General features: G+C 36.1%; 1 protein-coding gene across 2 annotated transcripts; it reads right to left on the reverse strand.

Annotated features, from left to right (window-relative positions):
- Positions 1–1,006: 1,006 nt before the first annotated feature.
- Positions 1,007–19,917, reverse strand: LOC101492182 (protein SPIRRIG). 2 transcript variants are annotated; one of them, XM_004495104.4, is made up of 19 exons: positions 18,878–19,917; positions 17,887–17,956; positions 17,707–17,792; positions 16,214–16,349; positions 16,060–16,116; positions 15,575–15,754; positions 15,052–15,243; positions 14,852–14,917; positions 13,751–13,865; positions 12,474–13,636; positions 11,413–12,109; positions 11,236–11,338; positions 10,018–11,129; positions 8,272–9,922; positions 5,077–8,133; positions 4,478–4,786; positions 3,869–4,175; positions 3,634–3,780; positions 1,007–2,796 (listed from the first exon to the last, which is right to left on the reverse strand). In XM_004495104.4, the coding sequence occupies exons 1-19, from the start codon at positions 19,036–19,038 to the stop codon at positions 1,618–1,620; spliced, it is 10,788 nt and encodes a 3,595-aa protein (XP_004495161.1). In that variant the 5' UTR covers positions 19,039–19,917; the 3' UTR covers positions 1,007–1,617. The 2 variants fall into 2 exon arrangements, with proteins under 2 accessions (XP_004495161.1, XP_027189697.1); XM_027333896.2 differs by having other exon boundaries at positions 17,887–17,967; positions 18,878–19,018.
- Between the last annotated feature and the right edge of the window lie 847 nt (positions 19,918–20,764).

Consider the following 20,764-nt stretch of genomic DNA (forward strand, 5'->3'; position numbering starts at 1 on the left):
TTTTATTAAAAAATATTAATATCAAAGAATATATTTTACAAGAATTAAAAAATATATTTTTATTTTATAGGAATTAATATCAAAAGTTCAAAAGTTTATAAAAATTAAAAATATATTTAATTATTTAATATAATTTTATTTTATAAAGAGTAATATAATAAATTTAATGATAATTACATCATATCATATGTCATTGCATTTTAATTTGGATACAATTTAATTTATTTCTGTTTCCGTGTTTTCAATCTTTTTAAAAATATTTTCAGGAAAACATTTTCTTAAATTGAAAGAAACATTTTCACATGCGTTTGAAAAAGAAAATAGGAAATGAACAATATAAACACGCCCTTAACAAAACTCGTATGGATTCTTCATATATGACTAGGACATTAAGCCCGCACAGAAAATTTAGCTACAAACGTGAGGCAATAACAAATAAAAATATCTGGATTTTTTAAATAAATAAAATTGAAATAAGTATTTTTTGAAAAACTAAAAAAAGTTCGGAATAACTTTGATGTAATATATTGGAATATATCTACGTGACAATCCACGCTAGCAGATTTCTCTGATTGACTAAATTATTTGTTGTTTAATTATAATTGTTTTATAACGAATATCACTTTAAGAAAATATATTTATTTTAAAATAAATATTATTTTTAATATAATTTTAATTAATTTTTTAATAACTTTTAATTATTACTATGAATACTACTTCCAACATTAATGTTACTTTGCATTTATAATACTCGTTTTATTTCATGATAGATGTCACTTTAATAAATAAATAAAATTAATCTTAATTTTTTTCATAATAAATGTCATTTTAATCATTTTTTTAGATTGTTCTGATTAGTTATTATTATGTATATGATATTTTACATCTATAACGGTAACAAATGATTAATTCCACTTTACATCTCTCGTTTAATTATTTTATCAGTTAGTAAAAGAAAAGAAGAAAAAAAACACAGCACAGAACAAAATGGAACATTCAGACAATGTGCGAATCAAAGGAAAATGACCTTTTAGTTTCTTTCTTTACTTTGAGGAGCTCATTAAAAGAATGCCCCCAGTCACTATGGAAAAAGAATTTCCGAGGAAACCATTTGTCCCACAACCATATCTCTAATAGGGCCCTATCATTTCAATCACGCTTCACTAACGACTTGCCTTTTACTATACAACTTAAATACACACTACAAGCTGCTTCACATATGTACATCAAAGAAACAACAGTAGACCTTTCTGCCAAAATCAAAAAATATTTTCCGCGAGTCACCCGAAATACAAGACCGCAGGCAACTTTTACTTTATCCTTTTCCACTTAGCACCCAACTTTCTTCACAGATTCTTCATCACCAATTGAAGACATGGCACTCTCTTCACGCATATAGCTTGTTAGCTCTTTATGTGCGGTGTGGTCTTACCTTTTCCCTGTCAATCTTGCTTGCTCTGTTTCAATCCGGCCAGCATTCTTTTGCAATTTTGACTAATTAGGAACATGAATCCGTCTTTTAACAATTGAGATCCATCATAAAGCCAATATTAGGATTCAACAATTAAAGGCTGGTCAAAAGCCAAAGTCAGCACAATTAAACATCATTTACTGGTTTCACCCCTGATTGAATGAACCTCGCAGACTCTCATCAGGCAGCGTCCACGAAAGCAAATGACCTCCTGAATCCCCACTTAATAACTGTTTCAGATCGGTTGAGAGATTAAGAGCAGTAACCGGATGCTTATGGAACTTGAGTACTTTGCGTAGGATCAATCTGTATTCTGGTTCTTTTGCACCAAGATTTAGCCCTCTGAATCCACCAGAACCTGATTTGCTGAGGGAGCTATCTGGATCAGAGCAGTGAACCATTTGCCACACCTTGACAGCACCACTCTGATGGCCTGTTGCATACCACTTTGTTTCCTGCCAATCAGAAAATGTACTGCTTGTCACAGAGAGAATAGAATCAGATGGCAGTTGTGATGTGTTGATCATTGACAGGCAATCCCCATTGATACTCCAAACAGCCAGAAGAATACCAGCTGCTGTAACAATCTCTCCAGTCAAGTCATTAACAAAAATTGCTGACACGGCTGCTGGAAATTCTGGGAGCTGCCGTATAAATGCCATGGAGCTGAGATCCCATATAATGACTGTGCAGTCATCCGATCCACTCACAATAAGCATGTAAGGCTGGCATACTTGAAGGCAAGTGATTCTGGCTGTGTGCCCACAAAGTGGCTTCTCCAACTTCAAGCGCCGTAAGGCACGGGGCCCAAACTTACTAACTCTCCAAACATTAACAAGCCCATCATCAGCCCCAGTAACCAGAATTTGACCATCATGGCTAACACTAGCACACTGAATTTGATTACCTCCATGTAAATTTTCATGTGTTGAAATAAGTCTATCTTGTTCATAGCTCAAAAATCTCAGGCTACGATCAGGGAAACCCCAAGCAACATATTTGGTATATGTTCTTGGTTTAAGCAAATTATTAGTTCCTGCTATGAGAATTTTATCATGGAGAGTAACAATTTGAGTGATAGGTGAAGAACTTTTGCGGATCTCATGTGGAGCAAGATGATTGGAATGTTTAAGGGGATGCGGAGGAAGTTTTCTATCAGTTCTCCTTTTCACATGAGGTTTGAGAAACAGTTGCTTTGGTGTCTGCCCAAAATGATTAATTTGTGCTAAAATGGATGCTTTCATGGCAGGATCCGTAACCGAGTCTATGTCTACACTCCCTTCATATGTATAATGATAGAACACATTGACTGATTCCTCAGCAGCCTGCCCATTGTATAGAAAATAGGTAGATATATTAGGAACAGATGAGAATAAATATATCTGGAATAGAAATTGGAGGTAAAATTAGCACATTTGTCACAAAAACGTATTTATTGACCTGATCAACAGTAAATGTGGAAATGCATGTGATGTAATATAGACAAGTTCTGGCCAAGGATTCAGGTTCTGTTTGATTAAGTCAAGAAATACGTTTTTTGACAAATGAATCTTCTATTTTTCAAAAGATACTTTAAAAATATTTTAGGGTGTTTGATTAAGCTTTTGAAAAAAATTCAAACCAGATTTCAGATTTTTTATGAGAATACTAAAATAACTCCAATTATACCTTTTTAAATCGAAGTGTTTTTTATCATTGCAACCAAATGAAAATTAACTTCTGCTTCACATAAAATATTCAAAAATATATATTGCTCTACTCATAAGTTAAAACAAATGAACCCTTAATCAATGATTAATAGAAGATTAGTGACAATTACAAAACCATGGTAGTCAAAACCAAGTGCCAGTGCGTAGTGTTGCATGTTAATTGTTACACATGCCAGAACATGGATCAACTCAAAATGCTAATATAGCACACCGGGATTATAGACAGAATGGATGCATATGCAAGACTTGGAGTAGTACAGAAGGTTGTGCAGTGCTAGAAATAAAAACATTATTTTCCCCTTCAAATGTATGTAAATGATTAAAAAAAGTGAAATTAGATTGAAGAGTAAAACTTCAACAAAAACAAATATAAAATTGACCAATGTAATAACTAGACTCAGTAATTACGAGATCACTCAAACAAGTATCTGTATAGAAAAATAAAACACCCACCTTCCCCCTTTGCTTATACCCAAAAATGAGGTCTATCCAGTGATGCAAATTTTCTGAGACAAAATCAGATTCAAGAGCTTCCCTATGCTTATTGATGAACTCTCGAGAGCTACCTTTCGCCCATGGAGGTAGGATAACATCCCCAACCTAAAAGAAATACCACAATGATTAAATATACTAGAAATTCAACCTGCATTTTGGTTCAATATACTAGATCATATTGCACAAGGATAACCTTCTCGCCAGACTGTTTCTCTCCCAAGTCAAGATTGAAGTGATTCTCCAAGAACTCGGGCATGTAAAAAAACTCTGGAATCAGTTCCTTCACATCAGATGTGTTTCCCTTCCCAGCAGCACTAGACCAAGTATCCCTTACACTATTAAAAAGGCGATCAGCATGGTCAAACTGGCCACCCTGAAGCTTTTGATTCTCTGTACTGAATGGAGGAAGGCGGAGGAGATAGAATAGGACGATTCCAGCACTAGAATAATGAGATCCATAGTGAAACTTTGGAACCTCTGGATCATCCCAGCTATCGTATCTAATAAAAAATGAAAAAGTCACTGTGATACATCAGAAGAAAGGGAAAGTATCTTGTAAGATCAAGTGTCATGATTACAATTTTATGCTTTTCTATGATATAATGAAAACACCTAACTCGTGATAAGTGTATAAAACTATTAAGTTTCCTGCAAATACAAAATTATTCTGATGGCTACTGCCATGATATTATAGTTGTAATTTTGTTTACTCTATGTAATGAATGCAAACAGCACATCATATATAATCAAAGAAAATTTGCGACATGAGACAAGATCATGAACTCAATTTATATAGACCGACCTTTTTTTAAATTCCTCTTCGCCTTCAGGTGTCTGACAGCCCATTGGTTTATCTAGCCTACGGAATGTTTTTGGGTTGGTCAAATCAAGATTCTCACTCTCATAATCCGCAAGGACCCATGGGAAGACTGGATATTGGGTAAGATCACTATATCCACGTCCTGCCAAGGTGTTGAGATGCATGAGGTATTGGAAATTGCTTATTTCTCCACTTTGCCACCTTTTTGAAAAGGATTTTGCCATTACTTTGAAAAGACGGCTGCCCTCATTGCTTTCTTGTTTTGATGATCCTGAAATAGTTGTGTCCAACCTGATACAACGCAGACAAACAATATTAAAAAAACGAAGCACAGAGGCAAATGTATACGAAATAACACTAAAGCATATAAAGAAGTGAAGCACTTGAGTGATTGCACATATTTCAAGTCAATATTTTTTATGCAACGATTCATCTTCAATATTGCAGCATAAATGCCGAAGTCCCAAAAACCAGCAGTAAAATCAAAAACATTATGCTGCTAGCTAGAAATATGAAAAACACAAAAGTGGCAACAATTACAGCGTAACAAGTCACTAAAGCGAATGGAAAATAACTCTTACATGCTATTCCGTGGAAGATTCATGGCAACTAGATTTTTAAAAACTTCTTCCCTCTCTTTTTTGTGGAAGACCAAAAGATCATTACATCCATCCATGCTAAATATTTCAACAGCAACAGGACGAAGCTGGTAATCACGCTTTAAAATCTCATGAACACTATCAAGCTTCCACATGCGCCAAGGATGAGGTAAGTTTCCACTGCTATGTAGTTTCTCCTTGCCCCATGCACCACCACTATAGGCCCATGCCCTTCCCCCGACCAATGATTTAGCTGTTGTGCTCCATGACAAAGTTGATTTGGATTGAAAATCTAAGCTAACACTAAAATCTTTCTTGACACCCAAAGCCTGATCGATAACTGAGAGTTCATCTTCACATTCCTTTTCCCAAAAGCAACCGGAGTCATCAATATAGAAGTTTTCAATCACATACAAACAGAACTCACCTATCAGGAATATACCGTCATGTTTGTCGAGACCTACAACCCGTTCACAGTTATACTTAAATCGTATTTTCTCCAAAGGTTCCAGAAAAGGTCGGATTAAGTATTCACCATTATCATGCACTTCTTTATCAGACTTATCATCGGCAATCTTAAAATCATCAACTTTCACAGAAGATTGCCTTGGAGATCCCATATCAGATCGGCCTTGTGTGCTTCCTCCTATTGGGAATGATACTGAACTAGACTTGGCACCATGCTCAAGTGCAGAATGCAGGCTTGCATCATTTATGCTACTAGCCTTGTCTTCATTCCACTCAGTCTTCTCGGAAACTGCATCTTTAACACTCTCCAACTTATCATCAAAGAAAGGTTCAAACAGCTCACCATCAGAACTATTCTGTTTGCCACCATCAGTCAACATTGGAAAATAAGGTTTTGAATCGGATGCATCAGGACCATTGTCAACTTTTCCTCTCGACAATTCTGGTTTCTCTAATTCAAACTGTCCATCAAGAATATTTTGTATGGTATCAATTTTAAGTTTACAGCACTCAAGTTTTTTCCGCATTCGATATGGACCTTCAATTGGACAAAGCTGCCATTCTGGCTCTTCCGTCAAAGAGGATTTACTGAGTGGGAATATCCCTCGTTCATGCACAAGTTGCTGAAGATGGCATTGCCACTCACTCTCAGCATGTAGAATCCATCCATACTTATCTTGCCTAACAACTCTCAACTCAGTGGACATTGCATCACGAACTAAATCCAGTGCATATCTTCGCTCATTTACCTGCTCCCAGTGTCTTAAATCCAATTTAGCAGCTTCTCGAGATTTTTTTCCTATTTCCCTCTTACGACGACCTTCTATCGCTTTGATTCTTACTCCTGGAAACTTTGCTGATCCTGCAATATACTGCACCCACATAATGCCAGCACACTGCTCCAGTACTTTATTCACAATCTGTTCAGTATTCTGATACCACTCCAAAAACTCAGATAAACTTCTAGTCAATAATTTATCAAAACCACCATGAAGTACATCAAGTTGCTTCCCTTGATTAGGTTTAGACACAAGCAAGTCTTCTAATGCAGCCCTCCTATGTACCAGAAGATGCTTGAACACGTCAATAGCAATATTCTGTACATTATGTCTTTTATCACACAGAAGAGATACTAGATTTACAGATAGACAGCAATTAAGATCTGTATCGGTATTGCTAGGACAGAATATTATTCTTCTATGAGCAACCAATAATTGCAAGACAGTGCATATATCAATCCCTGAATCATCTTGAGAGGAAGTTGAGGACAGTCTCTTTTTAGATTCAGCGAGAAAACCCAAACGTGAAAGGAGGTCATCTTCCCCTATACTAACTAAAAAATTTGGGAGAAAGCAATATAATATCATCCGATTAGCGTTTTTAAGAATTGAATGAATATAAGCCTCAAGTTGTTTACTTCCTCTTGCAATTGATAAAAGCCTCTTTCCACTGGGAGAAGCTTCTTCAATTCTACCATCTTTGTTTGCCAATTGCAGCATCGACAACAAGAACTCAAGAGTTTTCAGTACCCCTGAAGGTTGAGGAAAAGCACCCATATAAACGCGATCCACTATCATCCAGCACAAAGCATCCAAATTTGAGGACCAGCGAATCTTATCCAACTTTTTCTCATCTTCTTCATCATCACGCAACAGTCGCCTTTCAAGGAAGTTTATAAATCTTTCAAGGCACAGTCCTTGGAAAACCAACACAGATTCACTATCAATATATAGAGGAACACTTTCCAAAATGTTCTCTATAAGCTGTGATGCTTTCACCTGCTCTGTCACAAAATCAGAAAGTACTTCTGCAATGAAATCTAACACAGCAGTAGCTCCTGCAGAACATGGACCACCACCATATCCAGAATCATTTATATCTAAAAGCAGCTTTGAGGTTACCGTAAAGTAAGCATTTGCAGCAGATGGCCCTTGAAAACTAGACTTCAGGTTTGATGTTGGATCAAATTCCCCAACAGACATGGAAGAATCAAATGAAGGAGTAGCAGTTAAAGGAGATTTTACTTCATTATGGTTTGAGCTTCCCAGCCAAGATGCCAAAGCAACAACGGGTGATGAAGAAGAAGGTGTAAGAGGAATTCTAGAACTGGATTTTTCAGAAAAAACAGGAGAATCCAGAACAGCAAAAGATGCAGAACTCTGGGAATCTGTTGGAAGATGAATGTCCAAATTGCCTTTGATACTGCGAAAGCTAAACTCATGTACACTGGAAGAGACAGAACCTTGATCAGCATTATCACCATCCAAGCTCTGAACAGTGTGTGTATCTTCATGGACAGATTTATTAAACTCGGGCTCAGCTACAGTAACATTGTTGTCCGATTTCTCACCAGCCATAGAGTTTGGAGGTGCAGCCATATCTTCAGAACTTGAACTTACCTGTCCTTGAGGAAAGCTCCCGACACTAATGGAGGTTTTGACTGACTGATCTTGATCCAGAGGCAAGCTAGAAAATGTATTTTGGGAACTGCAAGTATCATCACCATCAATCAAAGTTTTTTCTTCCATCACTGTTGAGAGTTCTTTGGCTATTTTAACAGCATGTGCAGCCCTGTAAGCATAAAAGCTTTTGATCAATAAAAAGGACCCATTTCATGCAATGTAATGTATGCAGCAACCTATGATTAGAGGTAGGAAATCAAAGAGAAGTAATGCAAAATAGATACTAAGAGGTTATCTCAAAACAAACCTTGCACAAGAAAAATACAAATCAATGCAGCTTTCAAGAAATTCTGGACGCCTACAAACAGCAGTAAAAGGGGGGCACATCTTAGCCAGATCAACCATAAATCTTAGAACAGAAGTTGCTGCAGCAGGAGCTGATGCCTCTCCCCCCATAAGGCGAGCAGCATAGGTCTTGTGCATCAGAGCTTCCCCTTGAAGCTCACCAGCCATGTCTGAATTTCCCTCTACAAGCTCAGCCACAAGGCTTGCACCAACCTGGGAAAGATTACCAGTTTGGTGGGCATGCATTGACTGCATGCTTACTCTATCAAAAGTAGTTTTTGCCATAGCAACCACAGAATCCAACAATTCTATAAACTTAAGTTCCATATAATTTCCATCATTTGGCATAAGGGCATGAAAGTCCAACATGCGGACCTCTGGTAACCTAGGATAAACTGGCTTGCCAAATATCAAACAGAACAAAATATAATAGATATCTGGGGAATCGTAGAAACTGGGGAGCACCCGAACCAAACCTTGATAACCTCCACCGGTTCGGAACTTAAGTGCAAATGTTGGAGAGGATGTAAGACACACACCGAGTAAAGTCATGACCCATCTCATACTTGTGGGATGAACTGCTTCATCAAGAAAGTATGTAACTAACTTAGAAGAAACAACTTTATGCCACTGCTCAAGCAACTCTTCTGATTTAATTGTGACTTGTAGATCAATAAGCATCTCTAGTAACATATTTCTGACAATTACATGTTTTCCCATTGACTCTCTCATAATTGGACGTTGTGGAATCAACCCTGGTGGATCAAATGTCATGATCACAAATCTAACCACATTTTCAAGCTCAGAAGATAGAAACCCATCTTCCAAAATGACCCCGAGCAACACAACCAAGTTTTCTAGTACAGGAACTTCGACATCACCCCTTTGTAATGTCACTAATAAATGTTGAACAAGGTTGATTCGCCGCAAAATTGTAAGGTTATGATTTCTGTACCAATGCATAGACACTAAATTTTCAAGAAAACCAAGTAATGCAATTTGGATTGAAACTGGGGCTGTTACCCACAATGTCCAATCCAGCAAGACGTGTTCAACCATGTCTGCATTTGACAAGACAATACAATTAGAAGTTTCTGCAGCAATATCAGTATTTTCTAACTCTGAAATGTGACTAAATGAATCTTTTTGTACAGAAAAATCATCCATGTCTCCATGAGACCCAACTGAAGAATTCTCATCATGAAACTTGGACAAGAAATTATCCTCAAGACCGGTGTCCTGCAGTGATGCAGCAGGCGACAATGTGGTCTGTGTAGTTTCCAACTTTTTGGGTTCAGAAAATGAAGCTTCACAGGCAGCAATCTGAAAGAATATCTCAAGAGAGTGCATGTCAAATAATGACATCCTACGACGCAAAAAAAGAGCAAGCAAATGGTAGCCCCTATATCTTTGCATGTCCTTGAGATTTTGATGATTTTGATGAAGAGCACAGGCAAGTAGAATCAGGGCCATATGAAGCATATCCCTAGTTTCTGCAGCTTCAACAAGAGAGAGCACAAGTTCCATCCCACCAATAGGACGAATAGTCTCTCCAATTACATCTTGCTTGCAGATGTAAGTATCTCCACAGAGACGTCCAAACCGTGGAATACCTGCAACCACAAAAATGTCAATAAAACTAATTGAAGAAACAATTCCAACTGGAGAAAGAAACAAAAGATGCAACTTATTAAATTTAGTTACACACCTCCAATAGGCGACGCAGCAGCTGACATAGGATCAACCAAATTGAGCACTGAAAAACTACCTGAAGATCGAATAAATTCAGTAGAAGTTCCATCAAATGCAAAAATGAGTTTTTTCCCTGAAAGCTGTAAAGAAAGGTTTCCAAGTCTCTCCAAATCCCAAACAATTCCACTTCCATCTGCCTTTAAGTCTCCCTGCTTGCTGGTAGCATCCACTCTCTGACCATTAGCAGCCAAAGTCAAATCAGCATCCAAAGAATCGAGTATGGCCATACTACCACCACCGCAGGCCTGGTTAGGTACAAATTGTAGAAGATCTGTGTCCTGAAAAAGCCCTCTATATCCTCTACCAAGTATATACATGAAACAAATACAACCAGGTGTCAGCACTTCCTCAAAAAGATAGCAAGAGCGTAGTTTCCATGTTAAGTCACTAACTCTTGCATTACCAACCGGCGTCCCAATTGTGACTTGCAGTGGTTTACCAGGTGGGGAGGGTGAATATCCTAACTTCCCAGTGTGCCTTAACTTTCCATTTAGATAAACATATGCAACACTAGCTTGAAACAGCCCAGCAAGAGCATTTGGTTTGCTGTGAATGACTGCTAGGTGATGCCACCTTCCTTCCTCAAGTTCTAAACCAGAAAATGATAAGAAGGAAGAGTTGCTGGTTGCAAGAGTTAGAATGCCATCCTCCTGGAGATAAAGTTCGGCATAGGTTGTATCATCGTTGTTAGTAGCACCAACAGAAAAAATCTTTAACATTTGTCGCTCCTGCTGTCCATTTGGGCCAGAGCGCTTCTTGGAAGGAACAACTTTTGAAGGATCTATATCTTTTGATGGAGATTTTAAAAAATTCTGAAACTGGAACCAACAAACAAATGAATAACCAGCAGCTGGAGGCCATGATCTTTCACCCAACGAAACCTGAATGGCAGCATGCCCAATCTTGCTCATATCCATCTCCACAAATGGTGCAAGAGAGATATTTTCTGAGGACATGTCTTGCATCAAAATCAATTTTTCCATCATTTCAACAACTATATGACCAGAATTTTTCAGCCTCATTTGCATAACATATCTGATGACCGTACGAAGTTCAGATGCAGATAGCCTAATCAGCAGAAATATATTGTTATTAAAATATAAATAGAGGAGCAGATTAAATGGATTTATTAACTTTAGAGTTAGACAACAGCCTATAAAAGTATGCACCCTACCTGTAAGAACCAAGGACTTCCACAATCTTTAATGCACGAGAAAGTAAGGAAGACGAACCCGGAAGAAAAGGGTGGATTGTCTCCAACAAAAGTTCCACACAACCTATACATACCAGGAAAAAAGTGAGCATCAAGAATAGCAAACAAAAGCGTTAAAGTAAACATCCTAGAAAGTACCAGCTGAGGTGAGGCTTTCCAGATTAAAGGGGCCAGCACGAGCCAGTTTTTCAATTAAATCTAAAAGATTTAACTGCACCATAGGAGTGAACATCAATAGTGAACGAATCAGAATCTTAACAGCACCAGCATTGTAAACTCGCTCTTTATCAGGATTAATTGGACCAGATGGAGTCAATAAAAGATTATCAGAAGACTCATTCTCAAGTGCATTTGATTTTGAACCTTCTGATGCTAAGAAAGGTGGTATCACTATTTCAAGAGCAAGTTCCAACATCAATTGGATGACTTGTTTTTCATGTTCCACACAAAGTAATCCGGACTCAGAGAGAAGATCAAAGAAGGTTTGAGAAGATATAATTGCATGCAGCTTCATTCTATTAACAGCATTGTCAGACACTCCAGCAGTTACAACACGCAACAAATACGTAAAAACCTTAATGTAAAAATTCAATGAAGATTGGTCCAAGTCTCCACCATCACTTTGGAACCCATGGAGTGTCGTAAGCAAGAGAGAAAATCCAGTGGCTTCACCAAAAACCTTCTGAGCAGAGTTATTAACTCCCAGGATGCGCCATAGTGCTCCCATAGTATCACATTTTGCATCAACTGAAAGCCGGTATTGGGATCCCGAAGCACTAGTTACCATTCCACTTTTCAAAATTTCAACCAGCACACCTAATTCTTCAGGATGAACCTGGAAAAAGTTAAAACGAGTTAAAGATAATTATCTTGATGATTTCAAGGGAGCAATAACGCAACATGACTAATCTCGTATGCTGTATACATCCCAAGACAAATAGCACATTCAAGAATAATCCTTTGGTGATTGCTCATCCATCCCCCATGTTTACTCATTTTCTCTGCTTTTTACCGGATCCTAGCTTTCGGTAGTGTAAAATTGAGTAAAATACACCACCGGATCCTAAGTTCCGGTAGTGTATTTGAGGACGGATGAGCAACTTTCTAATCTTTTTTCTAACTATAGCAGTCTTATTTAAGCTAATCTGCACACAGTCAATATTTAAAATGATCAAATTTTATCAAATGTGTCAATATACCTGTGAGGTATCTTCAATTATAAGACACGACAATACCCTGAGGACCCCTGAACGATGTATATCAGATACCAAAAAAGGCAACATGGCAGTCACACCAGTAGCTGAGCGGAATGAAGCTTGATTGGCATCAGCTTTCTTCAACAAAGATACCATGCAATCCCAGGCAATAGCAATTGTAGCTTCAATATCAAAAATAGGTAACTTCCCAGAACCAGATTCCATAAGCTTGGGTGAAGTAATAATAACATCCTTGTTACCCAGACTTTTCTTGAAGCTGCTTGAGCTATTTTTCCTCTCCAACTGGTTGAAGTTAACATTCTGTTGATCTGGACCTAAAATCCTGTGTTGCTTCAAATCATCTAACATAACTTCCAAAACACCAACTTCTCGCAGAACTTTCTTGTACTGTTGGTCAAAGGACAAGAGTTTTACAAAGAAAGAAAGTATTGTCCGCTTCAACTCTGATGTTATTGGTTGCTGCAATAAGCAGCAGAGTGAAAGTAACTCTTGCTCGGGAACACAATTTACAACAGTTACAGCATACTCAAGAATTTTCAAGATGATCTCTTGCAAGGAAGAAGGAAAACCAGCCATATTTAGGATTAAAAGTGGAACAGTACGTAATTGTTGACACAACTTATAGTTCTCTAAATGACCTGAAAAAATTTTGAACAGTCTATTTAATACTTCGGCCTGCAACTCCTGGTTGCTGGCTTTGAGGAGAACATCTTGCAACATCTGGACTGCTTCAAGGTCCTTGATTTTATCATTGTCCTTCTCCCATAATTCATCACCAAGCCAATCACTAGATAAGGTACGACTTTTGCTATGACCACCACCCTTGTTGTGAGAAGATTTTGAGCCTTTACCTCCATAAGTGCGTGGAGACTCATTTGGCCCAGTTTGTGCTAGACTAACAAGAACGTCAAGCAACCTAGACAGAGTGGGTGAAAGATATCGAATGGATGACTTTTCTTGTTCATTGAAATTTTGTCCTCTGCTATTTTGGGACCCATCTGAAGCAACATCTTTGTCATCATCGGAATGAATGGATTGAAAGCCCTGACTTTCTGTCATGTTGGACAGAGTTAGTGCAAATTGAACAAGGAATTGATATCCATGGCCATTATGTATATCCTCTCGTAATCTGACACTACCAGCCTCTGCAAAACCAATATAAGAAATCAAAACTACCCAGCACCCATGGGAAAACGAAATGCATCCAAGCAGCTTTTAGAAAATGATACGTTAAAATTATATGACAATTAGAAACTTACCAGCTCTATGTGACAATTCAACACACTTGAGTAACAAGTCAACAATGCCTACGGTATAAGCAGAATCTCCGCAATCAGGATCAAAATCTTTCACAGCCAATAAAAGAACTTTTATCTGCATTGAGAAAAGGTGCATCAGGGGTCAATTTCAAATGCATAAAATGACTAATATGAATACTGAATAATTTATCAGTGCAACATCCTACAACAATGATAAGAGAAGTATACACTAATTTCAGATAGGGACCTGACAAGATCACCCAATATGATTAGTAAAAGATATTTTCAAACATAAAGTTATCTAGTTCATAAAGGACTACTTTCAGAACTTTCTTTAAGCAGGAAAAAATTTCAGTACTGATTTTATGATTATGACAACTAGATGTATGTTGGAATATATAACATTGGTTGCTGAAGGCATGCCTGTACATGTTCGAACCTGATCAACCATTATTCAACACAATAAAGAACCACCTCAAAGTATAGCGGCTGATTGCCTTGTCTAACATGTTCTAATCCAGTTATTTTGGGGAAAAAAATTTAGTTTCTCCCCAAGCCAAAGTAGTTAGCACCCCTGCCTCGTGTTGATAAGTTTTTCTCCCCCGCAGCACTTTCCTAAAGCTTTGCAAGTTCACATTTCCATTATAAAATTATATAACATGTTTTTGTACCAAAAATGCAATATATTTCACAATTCAGAGTACAGGGAACATAATGTGATGTAATTTCTTGATGAGTACAACATCTATAGCTTGGCACACTGATTTTCTCTTAATTTTGGATTATGATAACAAAGAAGAAGAAACCAAAGGAGATCTTACATAACAGTATTCAAATCCTAGAAACACGCTAACCCACATTTTGAGCTAAAGATTAAAAACAAGAAAATAAGGTTAAATTTTGAAAGACTTAATAAGGTATCATTTCTAACTCGACCCCATTAGTGTTGAACATTCGCATATGTTATTCTGCAATTAAAGTGGCAAAAGCTGAACACAAACTACATGATAATAATATATAAATAAAAAGTATGAGATAAGTGTAGTAAGACAAGTTCCTTGACATACAAAAAGTAATAAGATTTGAAAGTCAATGACATACCAGATGATGCTTGCGGATGTATTTGGCTGTGCTTCCATTGTCATTTACCAAAAGAAGACCAAGTATCTAAAATTATATAAACAGCAGCAGCATGAATATTAAACACCAGAGCATAGGATCAGCTCAAACTACTCAACATAAAAAATAATTCCAACATTGTCATCACTTTTTTAAGTGCATACAAGTGCACCCCACTTTACCTGCATAGCATGTCTATGAAGTTGTATGCTGTGCAATGGAATAAGCCCTTGCTTATAACGAGAAAAAACAATCAAAGATCCCTTCGCAACCATTTGAAAAAGCAACTGAAGTGAATCATCTTCTATCAAACTCTGAGCTGCTGATGGATGGCTTGCTAGTGCTTTCATAATATGCACGACGCTTCCCTCTACCTACATAAGGAAAATAGATTGAAATGTAAATTAAAAACTGTATAAATGGGACATGGATTATCCTAATAATATACTCATAATCAAGATATGTTTATCATTTTCTTCTATAGTAAGGGTTTCGACTAGAGAGAATTAAAAGCTTAAATGACAATACCATAAAATTAAAGTCTCCCATTAGATGTTAATAAATTCATTTTATGAGACATGTCAAACTTAAGTTTGTCATAAACAAGGAAAGGAAAAGCCAATTTAAGACAAAATTGTGGGTCATCCATCAAGTGCTAAAACACAAGAGATACACAAGGTACATATACTATGAGGAGAAAGGAACCTCGAGCTGCCGGTTTTGACCAACATCACCATTATAATCGTTTTGCAAGACCAACTGCTCTTCATGATCAATAGCACTATTTGGCCTTTGAATGGTTACATCAGGATCAAGAAGGGCATTGAGAACATGAATGAGACAGCAAAATATTCCAGAGTCAAGAAGAGATTGCTTGTCAATAGGCTGTAAAAAATACACATAAAAAACAATGACTTAATGGTCACCAGAAAAGAAAGAGAAAAAAACAAATGTACGATACCAATATGAAAATTTATGCAATGGTTATATCTTATAAAGCAACCCTAAGCAGTTGCCACACTAAACAACAAACCTAATACATTTAAACACTGCAGTATAAGAATGACAAAGGTCAGAAATATTAATTAAACTGAGACATCCATCAAACAAACCACAGATATCAAATGGAAAAACAACTGTTTGTTGCTCCTAATATAGTGACTTGGCACTAAATCTTTTAAGAAGCATACCCCTGATACAAGGATTCCCACTGACGTTAATAAATTTGCTCCTGGACTGATGTCATCCTGCATAGATGAGTATCTATCACTAAAATTTATTTGATGAAACAAAAAAATAGCAGCAAAAAGTAGTCATATCAAGAAATAAATGTCAAGGACAAACCTTCGTGACTTCAGAGAAAAACTTCAAAACTTGAACAACATCCAAAGATCTTGTTTTGCTGCTGATTTTTAACTTCTCTATATCGGTTACAAATGCTCGTCCCACAACAAAAGAGAATATATGTGTTTCAACTAACCTGTTCAACATCAGTATTATTGAAAGTCAGTTAGCAAACTCATATAAAAAATATCAATAGTATGTAAACATTTTTCAAAATATACAGTCAATGTTTTTCAAAATCCTAAGAAAGAAATGGGAGGAGACGAACCAGATCTAAAGTTTACTTTATTTTATGACAATGGTGTCTTTACATCTACTTTTGAAGGAATGTGGCAGTTTTTCTGCCTTCAACTAAAAATACCATCCATATTTCTATAAATGCTTTTGATCTTCTGGACCACAAAGTTCACCAACCACAGATTTAAAATTCATTTTGTCACCAAGAGATTTTCTAATTTAAGTCCACAATTTTGCATATCATCATTTACACCTTCATGAATGCTTATTAATATCAAAAGACTACGGCAAATAAACCCAAAAAAAATGAACTGAACTATAGAACCGAGGCGGAACTACCTATACAGAACGGACTGTTGATGTCAGTTTGTGAACCAACTAGCCTTCTAAACGTAGTTCACTAACTGAAACTTTAAACTCAGTTCAGTTTGTTAACTGAAAGAATTGAACTGCTAGGGTAACTAAACATTAATCTAACTGAACTGTGGTAACTCACTTGCCACAGTCTCACATATTGTGTAGGGATCAATCAACAATAGCCTCGGCACGTTTTGCGCTTCCTGGTCTTGTTCTTCTATCACTAAACATGTTTTCATTATTGTATTTTCGTCCAATCTAATGCATTGCCTTGGTTGTGTTGGTGCAATGTTTATCTGATAATAGTTCTTACCAACTACAATGATTGTGATATATTTTTGTTATTTCTTCATCATGTTCATTTTTTTTCCTTTCAAATTATTTGCAATATCAGATTCCAGCACTATGAAATTCGAGCAGTATTTTATTAAACACAATTTGGGTTTGGTTTGGGGTTTGATCCAAAATAAATAAATTGTGTTTAGCAATATAAAAATCCCATGTCAACAATGGCATATCCTGGTTAATATTTGGTTTCTATGCTGGATGTGTTTCTTAATCAGTTATCAGTTACAAGGACCAGTTCTTCAGCTATTTAAGATTAAGTCAGAGTCAAGTGCTTGAACCACTTCAGCAGTAAGAATCAGCTTGGTTTTGTATGAGACAAAACAGTTCGGTTTGAAATTTAAACGTAAGTACATTGAACTACAGATCTAGTTTGATTCAATTCGTGCTGAACAAAATTCATTTCGGTTTAATTTTCTTGAACTATTTTTTAGATCACTTCAGTTTTCACTGTCAACCAAACAACGAACAGCCCTAATCACAGCAATGAAGTTGCATATAGATTTAGGCAAGCATAGTAAGGCAATGAAGCTAAGGAGAAATTGTTTCCTTACATGGTAACTAATTGATCTACATTAGCCTGCTGCTTTACTAATCTACAAAAAGCGTCTATACTCCAATTCAAGGCCGCTTCTTTTTCCTGCATTGAAATGAGATTAAGCAATTAGCAACTTCTAGTCCGCTTAACCATTGCATGCATTAGACCATCAAAGAAACCCGAACAATGACAAAACCTTCTCAGAGCTGGATGACCGAAACTCTTCCCAAAATCTCTTGAAATCCAATTCCAGCTCATGTCTGTCCCTGATTTAAAGCTAGAAAATGTCACAATCACATCTAACATCATAACCAAAGCATGTCATAATAAAAATACAGGAGCTTGAAATTAGACACACAAGATAAAAGGATTTTAACAGCGTAATTTAAATAAGACCAAACAGTAACCAAGGCCAAGACATTTTCTACAATTCGACAATGCTTCCATGTTGCAATAAATTTATACATCAGCTTGTGTGTTCCGTGGTGAATGGATGCGTGAAAGAAATAAATGATTTGTTTTCATCAATCAATCTATACATTTGGTAATTTAAATCTTCTGATCAATAAACCTGACAATTTGGCAGCCATAAATGACCCCAAAAAAATAACAGATAAGACAAATAGTCCAAAATTCAAGACCCGGTTCTCTAATCGAGGCAAGGCACCCGTGTCGCATAAATGAACTACCTAGAAGTTAAGCTTCCATAACCGACCAATAACTACTATATGCACAACTAAATCCGCTGCAAATTGTACATAATAACATCACAAACGACAAAAAGAAAACACAAACACTAACACACGCATACAGAGTAACCACCCCAACTTCAACCCCAAGATTTATCTGCTCTTTGGTTAGCTAAACCCAGCTTACAAAACCCCTAAGTTGACCTTTCAGATAAATTGCACCTATAAAGTGGAAAAAATATCAAAAAATAGAAACTAAAAAGGATCTATGAAGTCCATGTAACATTATATTAGCACGAACCAAATCTATTTCATCCTTTTTTCACAGTTAAGATATCAAAAAGTACAATGACAGCTTTTGCCATTATTTTTCAACCAAATCAAAGCCAATGCATACTCAGATCATCCAACTCAAACAAAATCTCCATTCCTAAAACCTCAATCATATAAAAACAAACTAAAAAGGGAAAATAGAAGCAAATATAGATATAAATGTACCTGGTAGGAGATGAAAAAGAGATTTGCGAAGCTGAAAAGGCATTGTTATCACGTGAAGAAGATGAAGAAGGAGAAGAAGGAGGAGCAGCAGTAATAGACGGTGGCGATTGAGTGAGGCCAACCTTCTCTTTAAAGTCTTTAAGCAATGTAACCCATTTCATCGTTCTCCTTCTCGATTAACCTTCAAATGTATGAAAATCTCTCTCATCCGATGAACATTCACCAGATCCCTAATCAAAAAGCTCGATTTCCCTTCCTCCCTCCGAAAAGGGAAAAAGAAAAAACCATGAAAAACTAAATAAAGAAGGAGAAAAAAAATTAAAGAAACGCGAAAGAATCTCTCTATAATTGAAGCTATATACGATCGAAAATGGCAGAAAGGTTTAGAACGATAAGATCTACACGATTTTGAGATTCGTCAATTCAAGTTCTTCTTCTTCGCGTTTCTATTTTTTTTATTTTGAAAATTGTTTCGATGAATCTATTTTTTTCTAATTTTTCGGAAAATGTTTTGGTAATTTGCAGCCCTAGAAAGCGGAAAGGAGCTAAAGGAAATAATACGGTGATAGAAAAATGCCAGCTTAGGTTGCCAAGAAGGATGAAAAACTTAAAATTAAAATTAAAATAATAATGATAATAATAATAATAAAAGAAAAAAGAAATCGCGTTTTCTCTCTCTCTCTCTCTCTTTTGTGTCTTTGCCTCTTTTGGACGGCCACTCGTAATTTTGTTCTACGATCAAATTTCAATTTCAATATATAGCTTCCTTCCACCCTTTCGCTCGTTCTTGGATTATAATAATGAATATTTATATGATACGATGAGGCTTATAGTATATGTTATGTTATCTGAGGGTTTTTTTAGCACACGAAGTAATGGAACGTAAGCGTGGGGTCCACGAATGGAAAGCGTCCACGTGGGATCCCGTGATTGAAGCAAAGACGTGAAAGCCTCGTCTCTCCCACTTTCTCTCTCTAGCGTCTTCTTCTTCATGCGACATGCGGGACTCGGTCTGCAAAATAGGGTTGAATTGAATAATAAATGGGATGGGATCGTAGCCCCTTTAGATACTCCCCTCTATTGTTGACATTTGGTTGCGACATTTGACCTGTTGCTGTTATTCTTTAATTAATTTGGTTGGTATGGTTAGGCCATTAGGGTTTTTTTCGGATTCCTTTTTTTCCCTTGTGATTTCATTTCACGAAGATTATAGAGGTATTTCATCCTTAAAGACAAAGCCAAATATCACGTAGTCTAGGTTCCTTTGAGTTTGGTAAATGCCAATTTTATAAAATGAGGAGTTGTTGCAAGATATGTTGTTTTAGGCCTAATTGTATTTATGTATTTATTTTATTTGTTTTTAATAAAATTTTAGTTTAAAATTTAATAAAATATCATTTTTTAATTATTTTTAAACAAAATATATATATATATATATATATATATATATATATATATATATATATATATAATATACACAATAGAGAAAGAAAAATTTTTGAGTCAAAAATATTTACACATCAACATTTTTTAACATTGTGACTTGAATAACTGATATGTCATTATGATATTGTGACATTTCGACAACAACAAAAAAAGAGTCTAATTAGAAAACAAAAAACTAGATAAATTTAGATGAAACTTACCGGAAGATTTAATATATCTCTTTTGTGAAATTATTAAAAATAAATTTGAATGTTATTTTTTTTAGTGATTAAAATAATTTTAAGGATCAATTTAAATATTCTTTTATAAAATCAATTTTAATGCATGAAAAAAAGGACAAAACTCAATTTAGTGTGAGAAAAATATAAATAATTTAAAAAAAACAAAAATAAATCACACATGAGCTTATAAAAAAAATGGGACAATTGAGATCTAACAACA

Source organism: Cicer arietinum, chromosome 4, assembly GCF_000331145.2.
Source record: "Cicer arietinum cultivar CDC Frontier isolate Library 1 chromosome 4, Cicar.CDCFrontier_v2.0, whole genome shotgun sequence".
Lineage (NCBI taxonomy): Eukaryota > Viridiplantae > Streptophyta > Magnoliopsida > Fabales > Fabaceae > Cicer > Cicer arietinum.

Excerpts from the sequence above, each read along its gene's own strand:
- LOC101492182 (XM_004495104.4), bottom strand. The coding sequence starts at position 19,038 with ATGAAATGGGTTACATTGCTTAAAGACTTTAAAGAGAAGGTTGGCCTC. Across the intron at positions 16,117-16,213 it reads TTTTCTCTGAAGTCACGAAG|GATGACATCAGTCCAGGAGC; the intron begins GTTTGTCCTTGA and ends TCATCTATGCAG. Across the intron at positions 15,755-16,059 it reads TGGGAATCCTTGTATCAGGG|CCTATTGACAAGCAATCTCT; the intron begins GTATGCTTCTTA and ends TATTTTTTACAG.